Source organism: Electrona antarctica (genome assembly GCF_951216825.1).
Source record: "Electrona antarctica genome assembly, contig: scaffold_40, whole genome shotgun sequence".
NCBI lineage: Eukaryota > Metazoa > Chordata > Actinopteri > Myctophiformes > Myctophidae > Electrona > Electrona antarctica.
Window position 1 is genome coordinate 879,017 of NW_027638523.1, and position 23,751 is coordinate 902,767.

At 40.6% G+C, this 23,751-nt stretch overlaps 4 protein-coding genes across 4 annotated transcripts in view; all 4 read right to left on the bottom strand.

Moving 5' to 3' along the window:
- LOC306917984 (uncharacterized protein) overlaps positions 1–23,751 on the bottom strand; it is a gene marked incomplete at its 3' end in the record, with an annotated part of 316,989 nt that overhangs the window by 195,341 nt on the left and 97,897 nt on the right. The gene's annotated exons all lie outside the window — the stretch shown is intronic.
- On the bottom strand, positions 93–1,025 carry LOC306917997 (cysteine/serine-rich nuclear protein 3-like; the record flags this gene model as incomplete). Its single annotated transcript, XM_079530896.1, has 1 exon — positions 93–1,025. A coding segment is annotated over one exon (933 nt), but the record flags the coding sequence as incomplete, so codon positions are not given.
- On the bottom strand, positions 6,030–6,962 carry LOC306917998 (cysteine/serine-rich nuclear protein 3-like; the record flags this gene model as incomplete). The annotated part of the gene is made up of 1 exon (XM_079530897.1): positions 6,030–6,962. A coding segment is annotated over one exon (933 nt), but the record flags the coding sequence as incomplete, so codon positions are not given.
- Positions 11,967–12,899, bottom strand: LOC306917999 (cysteine/serine-rich nuclear protein 3-like; the record flags this gene model as incomplete). Its single annotated transcript, XM_079530898.1, has 1 exon — positions 11,967–12,899. A coding segment is annotated over one exon (933 nt), but the record flags the coding sequence as incomplete, so codon positions are not given.

Sequence of the window (23,751 nt, forward strand, 5' to 3'; positions counted from 1 at the left end):
GACACCATGTAACTCTCTGGACCGTCCGAGTGTTGGGAGGAGCTGGAGGTCACCATGACCAGTGGTGTTGGGGACGGGACATCAACAGAGTTGAACACGCCGTCCAGCTTGTCTCTACGGTCAGGCGTATCATCTTGTAGTAGCCTCTCTAGTTCTAGCCTCATGGCGGTGTCGATGTAGTGGGTCTGCACGCGTCTGGAGTTGAACTCTACGCGTCCCTGAATGTTTGCGCAGCCGTCTTTAGTGCAGCATGGGAGGCATGCGTCCATCTGGCACTTGATTCCTGCCAGACTGCATTCACAAGTCTCTGGCTCACAGAAACCCTGGCAATTGCATCCAGAGTCCTCCCTGAAGACACGCAGGGAATGCAGCTGTCTCTTCTCCTCTTTGTCAATGTGCTTCACACCTGCTGCTTGCAGGAGTGCCTGTCTGTGCTTGTAGGAGTACGGCTGCAGGAAGCTGTTCCCATCCTCCAGCTCGGCGTCGGTGATGTGGACGTCAGTGTCTCCGTCTGGGACCTGGTCTGCAGTCAGTCGCTCATATTCTCTCTGGTCAATGATAACATTGGCCATCAACTGGTGTCTCAAAGCCTCAAGCTTCTCCTCTCTCCGTCTCTCTCGTAGTCTCTCTCTGCGCCAACTCCGTTGTTCCAGGGCGTGCTCTGCCATTGTGTATCTGCGGAGAGTGCTGTGCCTGTGCAACATGCCCAGACTGGCACCCCCGCGAAAGGGTACGCTAGTGAAACCCTGGCATTGTGGGAAGTAGAACACCGTCACCAGATCAAAGCGCACGTTGCTCTGCCTCCCTTCCAGCTTTGGCCTCTTCAGAATAGACTGGATGGGTTGACTGGCAGCAGGTGAAGCAGAACCATTAGTTGTAAAGTCCTGGCTTTCTGAGGAGCTGCTCTCCCCATCAGAATCCCATTCCGTGGAGGCAGGAGAAGGCAGGGACGATGATGGAGGTGAGGAGTAGAATGGATCTTCATCGTCGACCTCCTCAAACTTTCTTTTCAGAATACCTCTCATGACTCGACGGTGGCGCTTCACTCACGACGGAATCAAATATAAAGGAGAGCTGGAAAAGTAGACGTTTCGGACTGGTTGGTCCTTCCTCAGGCAAGAGTCTGTTAGAGAATGATTAGTTGTGCTGGAGCCCTGGTTTTATGTGTTCCTAATGGTGGGCGTGACTCATAGTCATTCGGCCAATTAGCTTTGTTGATGGGTGTGGTTTACTTGGCCATTGTTTAATTCCGTCCAATCAGAATCAATGGGTGTGTGTTCTCTTGTTCTGGTTTCTTTCATTTGTAGTGTGGTTTTTGTAGAGGCAACATGTCTTTACTGGAGAATCAGTAATAATTATAATAGACTTCCCCCAAGTTACAGGTACAAGCTCGACTGGGGGGACCTGGGGACTTCAGTGCAATGTACCTACATATGTTGCGACCGAAGGTCGCAACATATGCATTTCCATTGAGTGTTGGCTTTGTCTATGTGGCTGGGGAGTTTTGGTACAAAATCAGAACAACTTGTCTAATATTTTGGCATGTTTAATGCAGCTCTAAGGTATATAATGACATAGTAAAATGTTGAAAATGAGTGGAATGCCCCTTTAAGAACTGGTTTTCCAGTTAATCTGGAGAAAAACCATTCAATGGTCGAAAACAGAGTCCACTTGAACATAACAGTCCACTTTGGTTGAACAATATTTAGTCTACTAGTCTAGTGATCCATTGAGGAGTTTCTTAAAGTCAAAGCAGGAGCCAGCATAAATATAAAATAACGTTATTGGTATAGCAAATTCCAACAAGGCATTTCAATGTGCTTTGCACACATCAGGAAACATATATAAAATCATAACTAAAACAAAAATACATAAAACATTACAGTGCAGAAGAGAAAGAAAAACTCAATCAAATGCAGTGGGAAACAGAACAGTATTTCATTGTGATGTAAAATAAATAAGAGTGCCAGCATACCTGCTGTTTTCTGGGAGTTATTCCACATGTGGTGCATAACAACTGCTGGTTTATAATAAACCTTAAAAAGCAGTATAGTAGTTAATCCAAAAATGACTTACTCAGTATCTGGATAAATATGTACAATCTAACTATTGAATAAGTGGATATGAATTAATTGTTACTGCAGCAGAGCCATTCATCTTGAGGATTTCTCCACATTATTTCAGTAACATCAGAACCAAGGAGAACCAGCTCTGGTGAAGAAACAACTGCTCATACTGTGATTTACATCCCATTTATCTTAATTTATCTTGGAACACTTACAAACCACAGATAAAAAACAAATCTTGACTTTAAACATTTATTAAAAACAAGAAAACGGAAGTAAAACAGTTAGGCCTATTTGTTTCAAACAATATGTATAAATAGTAGACAAGCCTTCACATCTTGTCTTTTACAAGTAGCCTATATACAGCACCCCTTGTATTTTATGTGTTAGGTTGTAATGTAGGTTCAATTTGTTTCCACTTTAGTATAGAAGACAGTGGTCTGGTTTCTATACAGGACTGGAACAGCAAATAAGTATATTGTCAAATCAAAGTCTCATATTCTATTGTGCGCTATTGGTTTCATTTCATTTCTTATCTATATTTACAGTGAAATCCCATTGTGTAATGTGTAGGCCTGTGTGCAGAAACATGTGTCCATAGTATTAATAAATGATCAGGATAAGTCAAGATAAATCAGGATATATCATTATACTTATTCAATTATATCCTATATTAATTATTTGTTTGTTCAGTAACAGAGGTTACTGTCTCCATATCCAGTCATATAAGTCATAGTGAAACTGGAAGGGATTGAATGAAAATACACTGAACAAAAACATAAGCTGATACATTTTTGCAGGGTTCTCTCTCAATATGGTGGTGATGAATGCACTTTTATTCAATTTTTTTCAAATGCTAAATAATGAACAAACCCCACATTCTTTCCCCATGTTAAAATGTACACATGCTAAATGATGATGGCTGATGCTTCATTCACTATATGCATTCAAATGCAGAGATTAACGTGTTAATGGTCACTCGTTGTCTGGCATTGGACAGATCACCTGCTAATGATCACATTTTGGATGAACTGAGACCATTTCACACCTCTTTGACTCTGATGAGTTTCAGCAGAACTACAGTAATAGGTCTATCATCACATGGAACTGTTATCACTCTTTCAGCTTTCTAGTGTGCAATGTTTCAGGTGTGTTAAAATGGCTATATGTTCTTGTAACAATCATTGCTATTATTGTTTGTGGTGACAATGTTAAAGTGCAATGTTTACTTACAGTGAGTGCACAACATGCTGCTGTTTGTTTTAAAAGGCTTTATACCCTGCTGTATATCAGTGGTTCCCAAACGTCACGCCAAGGACCCCCAAATAGACACTAATTTAATAGCCTTTACTAATACATATATAGGACATGGATGGATGGAAACATGACCGCAAGGACGTTCTATCTAGTATACAATCAATAAATGTAGAGATATAAGTTAACTGGAAAATATGAATGTTTTAAAACCTGTTCTGGGCCATATTTAAGAACGTACACAACGCATATTTCAAGGTAACACGTTTTATTTCAACCATGTTTACAACTTAAAACATATATCAATAGAACAATTATTTACAAAATGTATTGTGCTAATTTCTTCTCAGTTGGAATGCAGCCAATGATGTGAACATAACACAATGTCTAATATAACATGTCTAATATAGTATAATGTGCAAGGGAATAATACATACAATTAGAAATGCTTATTTTAAAACAAAAATACATAACACATTACAGTGCAGAAGAGAAAGAAAAACTCAATCAAATGCAGTTTGATGTGATGTCATATACAGTACTGGTATGTACAATATAAACTTGCAAGTGCAATATTAAATACAAAATGTAAAATAAACACATGAAATGTATATAATATACTAATATAGAATCACAGTCTGTTGTGCAGGTGAGAGACAACACTTAGCAGCAGATAATATCACACATGTAAGTGTATACATAACATCATCTATTAGCAGCACTGCAACAGCAGTGTGTATAGTATATAGTCATATAGTAACAGTCAGTGATAGTGCATGTGTTCTTACAGTATAACTACTAAGAGTACTGTGATCACAAATGGTACACCCCATGGGTCACACATGATCTCAGTTTCAGTTGACTGAAGTGTCTTAGGTAGCATAGTGTCCTGTCTGGATCAGTGTTGGCCGACATCACCATATTGTGGCGTTGTCATAGTCAAACATGTACTGTACACAAAATCCAATACCAATAACTGGGAGTGCATTACATTTGCAATGGTTGACCCCACAAACACCTTGAGACGGTCATAGGTGAGGCATGGTGATGAAGGGATGGTCCAACACCTGGTCAGGTGTTATCCTCCCCTCTGGATCCAGATGAAGCATTTGTTTCAACAGGTCCATGAAGACGTCACAAGATGTTTCATCAGCATCGCAACGCAGGGAGGAGAACACTTCTTCCAGTGAGCAAATCACACATGTAAGTGTATACATAACATCCTCTATTAGCAGTTCTGCCTTTAACTCCTGCACTGTGTAATACTCCTCTGGTTCCTGGAAAACACAAAACAAAACATTTTTAGTGATCTGATTGAATGACGTGCAAAGACAGCCTATTCTTGAACATTTCAGAGATGAAGTTGTTACTCCAATATTAGTTGCAGTCATACCTTAAATCTCCATGTATCGTCTTCCTGAATGAAATAGCTGCAGGTTGTTTGTCCAGCATCCAAGAGGGATTGCTCTGGCATACCAAGTGTCAAGAGGATGGATTGAACCTGTAGAAAAAACACAGGATATTTCACATATTGAGAATATTTCATTAACAGTGTTAGGCTATAACTATGGATTAAAGAGTACAGTCAGGATGCATGTAGTAATGTACAGTGCATCAGCACAATACTCACCACATCATATTCAGTCTTCCCGCCAAAGAGATCACGGAACAGCATCCCATTAACCACCATACAGCCCAGTGACCACATGTCAAGTGCCTCTGTGATCGGGAGGCCCAGGAAGAGTTCTGGTGATCTGTGGGTTGTAAAAGAAAAGGATAATGTTAGCAACTTTCAAGTTTCTTCAAGTTCTCAATTGCACTCGTTACACTTTCCATTTTAATATTTGTTTGCATTGAGCTTTCAGTGAAGCAGATAATAAGGCTCACCTATACTGAAGAGGAGGTCTGATCCTCCGTTGCTTGGTCTCAGAGACAGGAACGGCCAGACCAAAGTCAATGAGTTTGACTTTGAGGGGTTGTTGTCGTTGGTTCACCAGCATGATGTTGTCTAGTTTGATGTCTGTGTGGATCAGACCGATTCCCTTCAGGGCCTGGAGTGCAATGGCAAGCTGCAAGACAAGAATAAAGAGCATGATCAGAAATTCAGAAATTCAACTCAGTATCTTTGTATCAATATTTTTTCCATTACTTTAAAATGTAATTGTCAAAGCCATACCTGCTGTATGATGCATCTCGTCTCCATCATGGACATATGGACATGTCTCTCGTTCAATAAATCCAGGAGATTAACATCCAGAGACTCAAACACCATGCATCTCAATCCTTTATGCACAAAGCTGTCGTAAAATCTCACTGTTCCACACGTGTCAGGGTCCAGGACTTTCATCATTTGCAACACAGCCATCTAGGAATACAAGAAAGATTTAGATTAGATAACTTAATGATAAATCAGAGCCAAATATAAAAATCTTCAAGAACAATGCTATTGCTTACCTCATGTGCTGCCAATTCATCGTGATTGTGGCGATTCTTCAATATCTTGATGGCCACTGTGTCACCGGTGAACGTGCTGATGGCTTTGGCCACCGTCCCAAAGCTTCCTTCCCCCATGAAGCTCTGGACCAGGTACTGGCCTCTGTCCAGCAGGTCCATCTCAGACACCATGTAACTCTCTGGACCGTCCGAGTGTTGGGAGGAGCTGGAGGTCACCATGACCAGTGGTGTTGGGGACGGGACATCAACAGAGTTGAACACGCCGTCCAGCTTGTCTCTACGGTCAGGCGTATCATCTTGTAGTAGCCTCTCTAGTTCTAGCCTCATGGCGGTGTCGATGTAGTGGGTCTGCACGCGTCTGGAGTTGAACTCTACGCGTCCCTGAATGTTTGCGCAGCCGTCTTTAGTGCAGCATGGGAGGCATGCGTCCATCTGGCACTTGATTCCTGCCAGACTGCATTCACAAGTCTCTGGCTCACAGAAACCCTGGCAATTGCATCCAGAGTCCTCCCTGAAGACACGCAGGGAATGCAGCTGTCTCTTCTCCTCTTTGTCAATGTGCTTCACACCTGCTGCTTGCAGGAGTGCCTGTCTGTGCTTGTAGGAGTACGGCTGCAGGAAGCTGTTCCCATCCTCCAGCTCGGCGTCGGTGATGTGGACGTCAGTGTCTCCGTCTGGGACCTGGTCTGCAGTCAGTCGCTCATATTCTCTCTGGTCAATGATAACATTGGCCATCAACTGGTGTCTCAAAGCCTCAAGCTTCTCCTCTCTCCGTCTCTCTCGTAGTCTCTCTCTGCGCCAACTCCGTTGTTCCAGGGCGTGCTCTGCCATTGTGTATCTGCGGAGAGTGCTGTGCCTGTGCAACATGCCCAGACTGGCACCCCCGCGAAAGGGTACGCTAGTGAAACCCTGGCATTGTGGGAAGTAGAACACCGTCACCAGATCAAAGCGCACGTTGCTCTGCCTCCCTTCCAGCTTTGGCCTCTTCAGAATAGACTGGATGGGTTGACTGGCAGCAGGTGAAGCAGAACCATTAGTTGTAAAGTCCTGGCTTTCTGAGGAGCTGCTCTCCCCATCAGAATCCCATTCCGTGGAGGCAGGAGAAGGCAGGGACGATGATGGAGGTGAGGAGTAGAATGGATCTTCATCGTCGACCTCCTCAAACTTTCTTTTCAGAATACCTCTCATGACTCGACGGTGGCGCTTCACTCACGACGGAATCAAATATAAAGGAGAGCTGGAAAAGTAGACGTTTCGGACTGGTTGGTCCTTCCTCAGGCAAGAGTCTGTTAGAGAATGATTAGTTGTGCTGGAGCCCTGGTTTTATGTGTTCCTAATGGTGGGCGTGACTCATAGTCATTCGGCCAATTAGCTTTGTTGATGGGTGTGGTTTACTTGGCCATTGTTTAATTCCGTCCAATCAGAATCAATGGGTGTGTGTTCTCTTGTTCTGGTTTCTTTCATTTGTAGTGTGGTTTTTGTAGAGGCAACATGTCTTTACTGGAGAATCAGTAATAATTATAATAGACTTCCCCCAAGTTACAGGTACAAGCTCGACTGGGGGGACCTGGGGACTTCAGTGCAATGTACCTACATATGTTGCGACCGAAGGTCGCAACATATGCATTTCCATTGAGTGTTGGCTTTGTCTATGTGGCTGGGGAGTTTTGGTACAAAATCAGAACAACTTGTCTAATATTTTGGCATGTTTAATGCAGCTCTAAGGTATATAATGACATAGTAAAATGTTGAAAATGAGTGGAATGCCCCTTTAAGAACTGGTTTTCCAGTTAATCTGGAGAAAAACCATTCAATGGTCGAAAACAGAGTCCACTTGAACATAACAGTCCACTTTGGTTGAACAATATTTAGTCTACTAGTCTAGTGATCCATTGAGGAGTTTCTTAAAGTCAAAGCAGGAGCCAGCATAAATATAAAATAACGTTATTGGTATAGCAAATTCCAACAAGGCATTTCAATGTGCTTTGCACACATCAGGAAACATATATAAAATCATAACTAAAACAAAAATACATAAAACATTACAGTGCAGAAGAGAAAGAAAAACTCAATCAAATGCAGTGGGAAACAGAACAGTATTTCATTGTGATGTAAAATAAATAAGAGTGCCAGCATACCTGCTGTTTTCTGGGAGTTATTCCACATGTGGTGCATAACAACTGCTGGTTTATAATAAACCTTAAAAAGCAGTATAGTAGTTAATCCAAAAATGACTTACTCAGTATCTGGATAAATATGTACAATCTAACTATTGAATAAGTGGATATGAATTAATTGTTACTGCAGCAGAGCCATTCATCTTGAGGATTTCTCCACATTATTTCAGTAACATCAGAACCAAGGAGAACCAGCTCTGGTGAAGAAACAACTGCTCATACTGTGATTTACATCCCATTTATCTTAATTTATCTTGGAACACTTACAAACCACAGATAAAAAACAAATCTTGACTTTAAACATTTATTAAAAACAAGAAAACGGAAGTAAAACAGTTAGGCCTATTTGTTTCAAACAATATGTATAAATAGTAGACAAGCCTTCACATCTTGTCTTTTACAAGTAGCCTATATACAGCACCCCTTGTATTTTATGTGTTAGGTTGTAATGTAGGTTCAATTTGTTTCCACTTTAGTATAGAAGACAGTGGTCTGGTTTCTATACAGGACTGGAACAGCAAATAAGTATATTGTCAAATCAAAGTCTCATATTCTATTGTGCGCTATTGGTTTCATTTCATTTCTTATCTATATTTACAGTGAAATCCCATTGTGTAATGTGTAGGCCTGTGTGCAGAAACATGTGTCCATAGTATTAATAAATGATCAGGATAAGTCAAGATAAATCAGGATATATCATTATACTTATTCAATTATATCCTATATTAATTATTTGTTTGTTCAGTAACAGAGGTTACTGTCTCCATATCCAGTCATATAAGTCATAGTGAAACTGGAAGGGATTGAATGAAAATACACTGAACAAAAACATAAGCTGATACATTTTTGCAGGGTTCTCTCTCAATATGGTGGTGATGAATGCACTTTTATTCAATTTTTTTCAAATGCTAAATAATGAACAAACCCCACATTCTTTCCCCATGTTAAAATGTACACATGCTAAATGATGATGGCTGATGCTTCATTCACTATATGCATTCAAATGCAGAGATTAACGTGTTAATGGTCACTCGTTGTCTGGCATTGGACAGATCACCTGCTAATGATCACATTTTGGATGAACTGAGACCATTTCACACCTCTTTGACTCTGATGAGTTTCAGCAGAACTACAGTAATAGGTCTATCATCACATGGAACTGTTATCACTCTTTCAGCTTTCTAGTGTGCAATGTTTCAGGTGTGTTAAAATGGCTATATGTTCTTGTAACAATCATTGCTATTATTGTTTGTGGTGACAATGTTAAAGTGCAATGTTTACTTACAGTGAGTGCACAACATGCTGCTGTTTGTTTTAAAAGGCTTTATACCCTGCTGTATATCAGTGGTTCCCAAACGTCACGCCAAGGACCCCCAAATAGACACTAATTTAATAGCCTTTACTAATACATATATAGGACATGGATGGATGGAAACATGACCGCAAGGACGTTCTATCTAGTATACAATCAATAAATGTAGAGATATAAGTTAACTGGAAAATATGAATGTTTTAAAACCTGTTCTGGGCCATATTTAAGAACGTACACAACGCATATTTCAAGGTAACACGTTTTATTTCAACCATGTTTACAACTTAAAACATATATCAATAGAACAATTATTTACAAAATGTATTGTGCTAATTTCTTCTCAGTTGGAATGCAGCCAATGATGTGAACATAACACAATGTCTAATATAACATGTCTAATATAGTATAATGTGCAAGGGAATAATACATACAATTAGAAATGCTTATTTTAAAACAAAAATACATAACACATTACAGTGCAGAAGAGAAAGAAAAACTCAATCAAATGCAGTTTGATGTGATGTCATATACAGTACTGGTATGTACAATATAAACTTGCAAGTGCAATATTAAATACAAAATGTAAAATAAACACATGAAATGTATATAATATACTAATATAGAATCACAGTCTGTTGTGCAGGTGAGAGACAACACTTAGCAGCAGATAATATCACACATGTAAGTGTATACATAACATCATCTATTAGCAGCACTGCAACAGCAGTGTGTATAGTATATAGTCATATAGTAACAGTCAGTGATAGTGCATGTGTTCTTACAGTATAACTACTAAGAGTACTGTGATCACAAATGGTACACCCCATGGGTCACACATGATCTCAGTTTCAGTTGACTGAAGTGTCTTAGGTAGCATAGTGTCCTGTCTGGATCAGTGTTGGCCGACATCACCATATTGTGGCGTTGTCATAGTCAAACATGTACTGTACACAAAATCCAATACCAATAACTGGGAGTGCATTACATTTGCAATGGTTGACCCCACAAACACCTTGAGACGGTCATAGGTGAGGCATGGTGATGAAGGGATGGTCCAACACCTGGTCAGGTGTTATCCTCCCCTCTGGATCCAGATGAAGCATTCATTTCAACAGGTCCATGAAGACGTCACAAGATGTTTCATCAGCATCGCAACGCAGGGAGGAGAACACTTCTTCCAGTGAGCAAATCACACATGTAAGTGTATACATAACATCCTCTATTAGCAGTTCTGCCTTTAACTCCTGCACTGTGTAATACTCCTCTGGTTCCTGGAAAACACAAAACAAAACATTTTTAGTGATCTGATTGAATGACGTGCAAAGACAGCCTATTCTTGAACATTTCAGAGATGAAGTTGTTACTCCAATATTAGTTGCAGTCATACCTTAAATCTCCATGTATCGTCTTCCTGAATGAAATAGCTGCAGGTTGTTTGTCCAGCATCCAAGAGGGATTGCTCTGGCATACCAAGTGTCAAGAGGATGGATTGAACCTGTAGAAAAAACACAGGATATTTCACATATTGAGAATATTTCATTAACAGTGTTAGGCTATAACTATGGATTAAAGAGTACAGTCAGGATGCATGTAGTAATGTACAGTGCATCAGCACAATACTCACCACATCATATTCAGTCTTCCCGCCAAAGAGATCACGGAACAGCATCCCATTAACCACCATACAGCCCAGTGACCACATGTCAAGTGCCTCTGTGATCGGGAGGCCCAGGAAGAGTTCTGGTGATCTGTGGGTTGTAAAAGAAAAGGATAATGTTAGCAACTTTCAAGTTTCTTCAAGTTCTCAATTGCACTCGTTACACTTTCCATTTTAATATTTGTTTGCATTGAGCTTTCAGTGAAGCAGATAATAAGGCTCACCTATACTGAAGAGGAGGTCTGATCCTCCGTTGCTTGGTCTCAGAGACAGGAACGGCCAGACCAAAGTCAATGAGTTTGACTTTGAGGGGTTGTTGTCGTTGGTTCACCAGCATGATGTTGTCTAGTTTGATGTCTGTGTGGATCAGACCGATTCCCTTCAGGGCCTGGAGTGCAATGGCAAGCTGCAAGACAAGAATAAAGAGCATGATCAGAAATTCAGAAATTCAACTCAGTATCTTTGTATCAATATTTTTTCCATTACTTTAAAATGTAATTGTCAAAGCCATACCTGCTGTATGATGCATCTCGTCTCCATCATGGACATATGGACATGTCTCTCGTTCAAGAAATCCAGGAGATTAACATCCAGAGACTCAAACACCATGCATCTCAATCCTTTATGCACAAAGCTGTCGTAAAATCTCACTGTTCCACACGTGTCAGGGTCCAGGACTTTCATCATTTGCAACACAGCCATCTAGGAATACAAGAAAGATTTAGATTAGATAACTTAATGATAAATCAGAGCCAAATATAAAAATCTTCAAGAACAATGCTATTGCTTACCTCATGTGCTGCCAATTCATCGTGATTGTGGCGATTCTTCAATATCTTGATGGCCACTGTGTCACCGGTGAACGTGCTGATGGCTTTGGCCACCGTCCCAAAGCTTCCTTCCCCCATGAAGCTCTGGACCAGGTACTGGCCTCTGTCCAGCAGGTCCATCTCAGACACCATGTAACTCTCTGGACCGTCCGAGTGTTGGGAGGAGCTGGAGGTCACCATGACCAGTGGTGTTGGGGACGGGACATCAACAGAGTTGAACACGCCGTCCAGCTTGTCTCTACGGTCAGGCGTATCATCTTGTAGTAGCCTCTCTAGTTCTAGCCTCATGGCGGTGTCGATGTAGTGGGTCTGCACGCGTCTGGAGTTGAACTCTACGCGTCCCTGAATGTTTGCGCAGCCGTCTTTAGTGCAGCATGGGAGGCATGCGTCCATCTGGCACTTGATTCCTGCCAGACTGCATTCACAAGTCTCTGGCTCACAGAAACCCTGGCAATTGCATCCAGAGTCCTCCCTGAAGACACGCAGGGAATGCAGCTGTCTCTTCTCCTCTTTGTCAATGTGCTTCACACCTGCTGCTTGCAGGAGTGCCTGTCTGTGCTTGTAGGAGTACGGCTGCAGGAAGCTGTTCCCATCCTCCAGCTCGGCGTCGGTGATGTGGACGTCAGTGTCTCCGTCTGGGACCTGGTCTGCAGTCAGTCGCTCATATTCTCTCTGGTCAATGATAACATTGGCCATCAACTGGTGTCTCAAAGCCTCAAGCTTCTCCTCTCTCCGTCTCTCTCGTAGTCTCTCTCTGCGCCAACTCCGTTGTTCCAGGGCGTGCTCTGCCATTGTGTATCTGCGGAGAGTGCTGTGCCTGTGCAACATGCCCAGACTGGCACCCCCGCGAAAGGGTACGCTAGTGAAACCCTGGCATTGTGGGAAGTAGAACACCGTCACCAGATCAAAGCGCACGTTGCTCTGCCTCCCTTCCAGCTTTGGCCTCTTCAGAATAGACTGGATGGGTTGACTGGCAGCAGGTGAAGCAGAACCATTAGTTGTAAAGTCCTGGCTTTCTGAGGAGCTGCTCTCCCCATCAGAATCCCATTCCGTGGAGGCAGGAGAAGGCAGGGACGATGATGGAGGTGAGGAGTAGAATGGATCTTCATCGTCGACCTCCTCAAACTTTCTTTTCAGAATACCTCTCATGACTCGACGGTGGCGCTTCACTCACGACGGAATCAAATATAAAGGAGAGCTGGAAAAGTAGACGTTTCGGACTGGTTGGTCCTTCCTCAGGCAAGATTCTGTTAGAGAATGATTAGTTGTGCTGGAGCCCTGGTTTTATGTGTTCCTAATGGTGGGCGTGACTCATAGTCATTCGGCCAATTAGCTTTGTTGATGGGTGTGGTTTACTTGGCCATTGTTTAATTCCGTCCAATCAGAATCAATGGGTGTGTGTTCTCTTGTTCTGGTTTCTTTCATTTGTAGTGTGGTTTTTGTAGAGGCAACATGTCTTTACTGGAGAATCAGTAATAATTATAATAGACTTCCCCCAAGTTACAGGTACAAGCTCGACTGGGGGGACCTGGGGACTTCAGTGCAATGTACCTACATATGTTGCGACCGAAGGTCGCAACATATGCATTTCCATTGAGTGTTGGCTTTGTCTATGTGGCTGGGGAGTTTCTGTACAAAATCAGAACAACTTGTCTAATATTTTGGCATGTTTAATGCAGCTCTAAGGTATATAATGACATAGTAAAATGTTGAAAATGAGTGGAATGCCCCTTTAAGAACTGGTTTTCCAGTTAATCTGGAGAAAAACCATTCAATGGTCGAAAACAGAGTCCACTTGAACATAACAGTCCACTTTGGTTGAACAATATTTAGTCTACTAGTCTAGTGATCCATTGAGGAGTTTCTTAAAGTCAAAGCAGGAGCCAGCATAAATATAAAATAACGTTATTGGTATAGCAAATTCCAACAAGGCATTTCAATGTGCTTTGCACACATCAGGAAACATATATAAAATCATAACTAAAACAAAAATACATAAAACATTACAGTGCAGAAGAGAAAGAAAAACTCAATCAAATGCAGTGGGAAACAGAACAGTATTTCATTGTGATGTAAAATAAATAAGAGTGCCAGCATACCTGCTGTTTTCTGGGAGTTCTTCCACATGTGGTGCATAACAACTGCTGGTTTATAATAAACCTTAAAAAGCAGTATAGTAGTTAATCCAAAAATGACTTACTCAGTATCTGGATAAATATGTACAATCTAACTATTGAATAAGTGGATATGAATTAATTGTTACTGCAGCAGAGCCATTCATCTTGAGGATTTCTCCACATTATTTCAGTAACATCAGAACCAAGGAGAACCAGCTCTGGTGAAGAAACAACTGCTCATACTGTGATTTACATCCCATTTATCTTAATTTATCTTGGAACACTTACAAACCACAGATAAAAAACAAATCTTGACTTTAAACATTTATTAAAAACAAGAAAACGGAAGTAAAACAGTTAGGCCTATTTGTTTCAAACAATATGTATAAATAGTAGACAAGCCTTCACATCTTGTCTTTTACAAGTAGCCTATATACAGCACCCCTTGTATTTTATGTGTTAGGTTGTAATGTAGGTTCAATTTGTTTCCACTTTAGTATAGAAGACAGTGGTCTGGTTTCTATACAGGACTGGAACAGCAAATAAGTATATTGTCAAATCAAAGTCTCATATTCTATTGTGCGCTATTGGTTTCATTTCATTTCTTATCTATATTTACAGTGAAATCCCATTGTGTAATGTGTAGGCCTGTGTGCAGAAACATGTGTCCAGAGTATTAATAAATGATCAGGATAAGTCAAGATAAATCAGGATATATCATTATACTTATTCAATTATATCCTATATTAATTATTTGTTTGTTCAGTAACAGAGGTTACTGTCTCCATATCCAGTCATATAAGTCATAGTGAAACTGGAAGGGATTGAATGAAAATACACTGAACAAAAACATAAGCTGATACATTTTTGCAGGGTTCTCTCTCAATATGGTGGTGATGAATGCACTTTTATTCAATTTTTTTCAAATGCTAAATAATGAACAAACCCCACATTCTTTCCCCATGTTAAAATGTACACATGCTAAATGATGATGGCTGATGCTTCATTCACTATATGCATTCAAATGCAGAGATTAACGTGTTAATGGTCACTCGTTGTCTGGCATTGGACAGATCACCTGCTAATGATCACATTTTGGATGAACTGAGACCATTTCACACCTCTTTGACTCTGATGAGTTTCAGCAGAACTACAGTAATAGGTCTATCATCACATGGAACTGTTATCACTCTTTCAGCTTTCTAGTGTGCAATGTTTCAGGTGTGTTAAAATGGCTATATGTTCTTGTAACAATCATTGCTATTATTGTTTGTGGTGACAATGTTAAAGTGCAATGTTTACTTACAGTGAGTGCACAACATGCTGCTGTTTGTTTTAAAAGGCTTTATACCCTGCTGTATATCAGTGGTTCCCAAACGTCACGCCAAGGACCCCCAAATAGACACTAATTTAATAGCCTTTACTAATACATATATAGGACATGGATGGATGGAAACATGACCGCAAGGACGTTCTATCTAGTATACAATCAATAAATGTAGAGATATAAGTTAACTGGAAAATATGAATGTTTTAAAACCTGTTCTGGGCCATATTTAAGAACGTACACAACGCATATTTCAAGGTAACACGTTTTATTTCAACCATGTTTACAACTTAAAACATATATCAATAGAACAATTATTTACAAAATGTATTGTGCTAATTTCTTCTCAGTTGGAATGCAGCCAATGATGTGAACATAACACAATGTCTATTATAACATGTCTAATATAGTATAATGTGCAAGGGAATAATACATACAATTAGAAATGCTTATTTTAAAACAAAAATACATAACACATTACAGTGCAGAAGAGAAAGAAAAACTCAATCAAATGCAGTTTGATGTGATGTCATATACAGTACTGGTATGTACAATATAAACTTGCAAGTGCAATATTAAATACAAAATGTAAAATAAACACATGAAATGTATATAATATACTAATATAGAATCACAGTCTGTTGTGCAGGTGAGAGACAACACTTAGCAGCAGATAATATCACACATGTAAGTGTATACATAACATCATCTATTAGCAGCACTGCAACAGCAGTGTGTATAGTATATAGTCATATAGTAACAGTCAGTGATAGTGCATGTGTTCTTACAGTATAACTACTAAGAGTACTGTGATCACAAATGGTACACCCCATGGGTCACACATGATCTCAGTTTCAGTTGACTGAAGTGTCTTAGGTAGCATAGTGTCCTGTCTGGATCAGTGTTGGCCGACATCACCATATTGTGGCGTTGTCATAGTCAAACATGTACTGTACACAAAATCCAATACCAATAACTGGGAGTGCATTACATTTGCAATGGTTGACCCCACAAACACCTTGAGACGGTCATAGGTGAGGCATGGTGATGAAGGGATGGTCCAACACCTGGTCAGGTGTTATCCTCCCCTCTGGATCCAGATGAAGCATTCGTTTCAACAGGTCCATGAAGACGTCACAAGATGTTTCATCAGCATCGCAACGCAGGGAGGAGAACACTTCTTCCAGTGAGCAAATCACACATGTAAGTGTATACATAACATCCTCTATTAGCAGTTCTGCCTTTAACTCCTGCACTGTGTAATACTCCTCTGGTTCCTGGAAAACACAAAACAAAACATTTTTAGTGATCTGATTGAATGACGTGCAAAGACAGCCTATTCTTGAACATTTCAGAGATGAAGTTGTTACTCCAATATTAGTTGCAGTCATACCTTAAATCTCCATGTATCGTCTTCCTGAATGAAATAGCTGCAGGTTGTTTGTCCAGCATCCAAGAGGGATTGCTCTGGCATACCAAGTGTCAAGAGGATGGATTGAACCTGTAGAAAAAACACAGGATATTTCACATATTGAGAATATTTAATTAACAGTGTTAGGCTATAACTATGGATTAAAGAGTACAGTCAGGATGCATGTAGTAATGTACAGTGCATCAGCACAATACTCACCACATCATATTCAGTCTTCCCGCCAAAGAGATCACGGAACAGCATCCCATTAACCACCATACAGCCCAGTGACCACATGTCAAGTGCCTCTGTGATCGGGAGGCCCAGGAAGAGTTCTGGTGATCTGTGGGTTGTAAAAGAAAAGGATAATGTTAGCAACTTTCAAGTTTCTTCAAGTTCTCAATTGCACTCGTTACACTTTCCATTTTAATATTTGTTTGCATTGAGCTTTCAGTGAAGCAGATAATAAGGCTCACCTATACTGAAGAGGAGGTCTGATCCTCCGTTGCTTGGTCTCAGAGACAGGAACGGCCAGACCAAAGTCAATGAGTTTGACTTTGAGGGGTTGTTGTCGTTGGTTCACCAGCATGATGTTGTCTAGTTTGATGTCTGTGTGGATCAGACCGATTCCCTTCAGGGCCTGGAGTGCAATGGCAAGCTGCAAGACAAGAATAAAGAGCATGATCAGAAATTCAGAAATTCAACTCAGTATCTTTGTATCAATATTTTTTCCATTACTTTAAAATGTAATTGTCAAAGCCATACCTGCTGTATGATGCATCTCGTCTCCATCATGGACATATGGACATGTCTCTCGTTCAAGAAATCCAGGAGATTAACATCCAGAGACTCAAACACCATGCATCTCAATCCTTTATGCACAAAGCTGTCGTAAAATCTCACTGTTCCACACGTGTCAGGGTCCAGGACTTTCATCATTTGCAACACAGCCATCTAGGAATACAAGAAAGATTTAGATTAGATAACTTAATGATAAATCAGAGCCAAATATAAAAATCTTCAAGAACAATGCTATTGCTTACCTCATGTGCTGCCAATTCATCGTGATTGTGGCGATTCTTCAATATCTTGATGGCCACTGTGTCACCGGTGAACGTGCTGATGGCTTTGGCCACCGTCCCAAAGCTTCCTTCCCCCATGAAGCTCTGGACCAGGTACTGGCCTCTGTCCAGCAGGTCCATCTCAGACACCATGTAACTCTCTGGACCGTCCGAGTGTTGGGAGGAACTGGAGGTCACCATGACCAGTGGTGTTGGGGACGGGACATCAACAGAGTTGAACACGCCGTCCAGCTTGTCTCTACGGTCAGGCGTATCATCTTGTAGTAGCCTCTCTAGTTCTAGCCTCATGGCGGTGTCGATGTAGTGGGTCTGCACGCGTCTGGAGTTGAACTCTACGCGTCCCTGAATGTTTGCGCAGCCGTCTTTAGTGCAGCATGGGAGGCATGCGTCCATCTGGCACTTGATTCCTGCCAGACTGCATTCACAAGTCTCTGGCTCACAGAAACCCTGGCAATTGCATCCAGAGTCCTCCCTGAAGACACGCAGGGAATGCAGCTGTCTCTTCTCCTCTTTGTCAATGTGCTTCACACCTGCTGCTTGCAGGAGTGCCTGTCTGTGCTTGTAGGAGTACGGCTGCAGGAAGCTGTTCCCATCCTCCAGCTCGGCGTCGGTGATGTGGACGTCAGTGTCTCCGTCTGGGACCTGGTCTGCAGTCAGTCGCTCATATTCTCTCTGGTCAATGATAACATTGGCCATCAACTGGTGTCTCAAAGCCTCAAGCTTCTCCTCTCTCCGTCTCTCTCGTAGTCTCTCTCTGCGCCAACTCCGTTGTTCCAGGGCGTGCTCTGCCATTGTGTATCTGCGGAGAGTGCTGTGCCTGTGCAACATGCCCAGACTGGCACCCCCGCGAAAGGGTACGCTAGTGAAACCCTGGCATTGTGGGAAGTAGAACACCGTCACCAGATCAAAGCGCACGTTGCTCTGCCTCCCTTCCAGCTTTGGCCTCTTCAGAATAGACTGGATGGGTTGACTGGCAGCAGGTGAAGCAGAACCATTAGTTGTAAAGTCCTGGCTTTCTGAGGAGCTGCTCTCCCCATCAGAATCCCATTCCGTGGAGGCAGGAGAAGGCAGGGACGATGATGGAGGTGAGGAGTAGAATGGATCTTCATCGTCGACCTCCTCAAACTTTCTTTTCAGAATACCTCTCATGACTCGACGGTGGCGCTTGACTCACGACGGAATCAAATATAAAGGAGAGCTGGAAAAGTAGACGTTTCGGACTGGTTGGTCCTTCCTCAGGCAAGATTCTGTTAGAGAATGATTAGTTGTGCTGGAGCCCTGGTTTTATGTGTTCCTAATGGTGGGCGTGACTCATAGTCATTCGGCCAATTAGCTTTGTTGATGGGTGTGGTTTACTTGGCCATTGTTTAATTCCGTCCAATCAGAATCAATGGGTGTGTGTTCTCTTGTTCTGGTTTCTTTCATTTGTAGTGTGGTTTTTGTAGAGGCAACATGTCTTTACTGGAGAATCAGTAATAATTATAATAGACTTCCCCCAAGTTACAGGTACAAGCTCGACTGGGGGGACCTGGGGACTTCAGTGCAATGTACCTACATATGTTGCGACCGAAGGTCGCAACATATGCATACATTGCAAGGAATGAGTGCATTCGCCATGTACTTGAAGGAAGCCTAATCCAATCACTCTTAGATTATCTCCAGTTTAAGTTTAAGAGTTTAAGTTTACCTTATTGTTGTAGGACTTTTGGTTTATTTAGCCTTATTGGGGTTAATTCACCCCATGGCTCCATTTCAACAAAGACAAATTTACATGTGTTTCTCTTTTGTTTCCTGAGCCCGGTGTCTAATGGCCCATTTGGTGTCAGTGACACCTCTATGCTTCTTGTCCCAGGCTGGTTTGGAATGTGCTAATGTGTCCCCTATTCAAAGTCTGATTTCCATTGAGTGTTGGCTTTGTCTATGTGGCTGGGGAGTTTTGGTACAAAATCAGAACAACTTGTCTAATATTTTGGCATGTTTAATGCAGCTCTAAGGTATATAATGACATAGTAAAATGTTGAAAATGAGTGGAATGCCCCTTTAAGAACTGGTTTTCCAGTTAATCTGGAGAAAAACCATTCAATGGTCGAAAACAGAGTCCACTTGAACATAACAGTCCACTTTGGTTGAACAATATTTAGTCTACTAGTCTAGTGATCCATTGAGGAGTTTCTTAAAGTCAAAGCAGGAGCCAGCATAAATATAAAATAACGTTATTGGTATAGCAAATTCCAACAAGGCATTTCAATGTGCTTTGCACACATCAGGAAACATATATAAAATCATAACTAAAACAAAAATACATAAAACATTACAGTGCAGAAGAGAAAGAAAAACTCAATCAAATGCAGTGGGAAACAGAACAGTATTTCATTGTGATGTAAAATAAATAAGAGTGCCAGCATACCTGCTGTTTTCTGGGAGTTCTTCCACATGTGGTGCATAACAACTGCTGGTTTATAATAAACCTTAAAAAGCAGTATAGTAGTTAATCCAAAAATGACTTACTCAGTATCTGGATAAATATGTACAATCTAACTATTGAATAAGTGGATATGAATTAATTGTTACTGCAGCAGAGCCATTCATCTTGAGGATTTCTCCACATTATTTCAGTAACATCAGAACCAAGGAGAACCAGCTCTGGTGAAGAAACAACTGCTCATACTGTGATTTACATCCCATTTATCTTAATTTATCTTGGAACACTTACAAACCACAGATAAAAAACAAATCTTGACTTTAAACATTTATTAAAAACAAGAAAACGGAAGTAAAACAGTTAGGCCTATTTGTTTCAAACAATATGTATAAATAGTAGACAAGCCTTCACATCTTGTCTTTTACAAGTAGCCTATATACAGCACCCCTTGTATTGTATGTGTTAGGTTGTAATGTAGGTTCAATTTGTTTCCACTTTAGTATAGAAGACAGTGGTCTGGTTTCTATACAGGACTGGAACAGCAAATAAGTATATTGTCAAATCAAAGTCTCATATTCTATTGTGCGCTATTGGTTTCATTTCATTTCTTATCTATATTTACAGTGAAATCCCATTGTGTAATGTGTAGGCCTGTGTGCAGAAACATGTGTCCATAGTATTAATAAATGATCAGGATAAGTCAAGATAAATCAGGATATATCATTATACTTATTCAATTATATCCTATATTAATTATTTGTTTGTTCAGTAACAGAGGTTACTGTCTCCATATCCAGTCATATAAGTCATAGTGAAACTGGAAGGGATTGAATGAAAATACACTGAACAAAAACATAAGCTGATACATTTTTGCAGGGTTCTCTCTCAATATGGTGGTGATGAATGCACTTTTATTCAATGTTTTTCAAATGCTAAATAATGAACAAACCCCACATTCTTTCCCCATGTTAAAATGTACACATGCTAAATGATGATGGCTGATGCTTCATTCACTATATGCATTCAAATGCAGAGATTAACGTGTTAATGGTCACTCGTTGTCTGGCATTGGACAGATCACCTGCTAATGATCACATTTTGGATGAACTGAGACCATTTCACACCTCTTTGACTCTGATGAGTTTCAGCAGAACTACAGTAATAGGTCTATCATCACATGGAACTGTTATCACTCTTTCAGCTTTCTAGTGTGCAATGTTTCAGGTGTGTTAAAATGGCTATATGTTCTTGTAACAATCATTGCTATTATTGTTTGTGGTGACAATGTTAAAGTGCAATGTTTACTTACAGTGAGTGCACAACATGCTGCTGTTTGTTTTAAAAGGCTTTATACCCTGCTGTATATCAGTGGTTCCCAAACGTCACGCCAAGGACCCCCAAATAGACACTAATTTAATAGCCTTTACTAATACATATATAGGACATGGATGGATGGAAACATGACCGCAAGGACGTTCTATCTAGTATACAATCAATAAATGTAGAGATATAAGTTAACTGGAAAATATGAATGTTTTAAAACCTGTTCTGGGCCATATTTAAGAACGTACACAACGCATATTTCAAGGTAACACGTTTTATTTCAACCATGTTTACAACTTAAAACATATATCAATAGAACAATTATTTACAAAATGTATTGTGCTAATTTCTTCTCAGTTGGAATGCAGCCAATGATGTGAACATAACACAATGTCTAATATAACATGTCTAATATAGTATAATGTGCAAGGGAATAATACATACAATTATAAATGCTTATTTTAAAACAAAACTACATAACACATTACAGTGCAGAAGAGAAAGAAAAACTCAATCAAATGCAGTTTGATGTGATGTCATATACAGTACTGGTATGTACAATATAAACTTGCAAGTGCAATATTAAATACAAAATGTAAAATAAACACATGAAATGTATATAATATACTAATATAGAATCACAGTCTGTTGTGCAGGTGAGAGACAACACTTAGCAGCAGATAATATCACACATGTAAGTGTATACATAACATCATCTATTAGCAGCACTGCAACAGCAGTGTGTATAGTATATAGTCATATAGTAACAGTCAGTGATAGTGCATGTGTTCTTACAGTATAACTACTAAGAGTACTGTGATCACAAATGGTACACCCCATGGGTCACACATGATCTCAGTTTCAGTTGACTGAAGTGTCTTAGGTAGCATAGTGTCCTGTCTGGATCAGTGTTGGCCGACATCACCATATTGTGGCGTTGTCATAGTCAAACATGTACTGTACACAAAATCCAATACCAATAACTGGGAGTGCATTACATTTGCAATGGTTGACCCCACAAACACCTTGAGACGGTCATAGGTGAGGCATGGTGATGAAGGGATGGTCCAACACCTGGTCAGGTGTTATCCTCCCCTCTGGATCCAGATGAAGCATTCGTTTCAACAGGTCCATGAAGACGTCACAAGATGTTTCATCAGCATCGCAACGCAGGGAGGAGAACACTTCTTCCAGTGAGCAAATCACACATGTAAGTGTATACATAACATCCTCTATTAGCAGTTCTGCCTTTAACTCCTGCACTGTGTAATACTCCTCTGGTTCCTGGAAAACACAAAACAAAACATTTTTAGTGATCTGATTGAATGACGTGCAAAGACAGCCTATTCTTGAACATTTCAGAGATGAAGTTGTTACTCCAATATTAGTTGCAGTCATACCTTAAATCTCCATGTATCGTCTTCCTGAATGAAATAGCTGCAGGTTGTTTGTCCAGCATCCAAGAGGGATTGCTCTGGCATACCAAGTGTCAAGAGGATGGATTGAACCTGTAGAAAAAACACAGGATATTTCACATATTGAGAATATTTCATTAACAGTGTTAGGCTATAACTATGGATTAAAGAGTACAGTCAGGATGCATGTAGTAATGTACAGTGCATCAGCACAATACTCACCACATCATATTCAGTCTTCCCGCCAAAGAGATCACGGAACAGCATCCCATTAACCACCATACAGCCCAGTGACCACATGTCAAGTGCCTCTGTGATCGGGAGGCCCAGGAAGAGTTCTGGTGATCTGTGGGTTGTAAAAGAAAAGGATAATGTTAGCAACTTTCAAGTTTCTTCAAGTTCTCAATTGCACTCGTTACACTTTCCATTTTAATATTTGTTTGCATTGAGCTTTCAGTGAAGCAGATAATAAGGCTCACCTATACTGAAGAGGAGGTCTGATCCTCCGTTGCTTGGTCTCAGAGACAGGAACGGCCAGACCAAAGTCAATGAGTTTGACTTTGAGGGGTTGTTGTCGTTGGTTCACCAGCATGATGTTGTCTAGTTTGATGTCTGTGTGGATCAGACCGATTCCCTTCAGGGCCTGGAGTGCAATGGCAAGCTGCAAGACAAGAATAAAGAGCATGATCAGAAATTCAGAAATTCAACTCAGTATCTTTGTATCAATATTTTTTCCATTACTTTAAAATGTAATTGTCAAAGCCATACCTGCTGTATGATGCATCTCGTCTCCATCATGGACATATGGACATGTCTCTCGTTCAAGAAATCCAGGAGATTAACATCCAGAGACTCAAACACCATGCATCTCAATCCTTTATGCACAAAGCTGTCGTAAAATCTC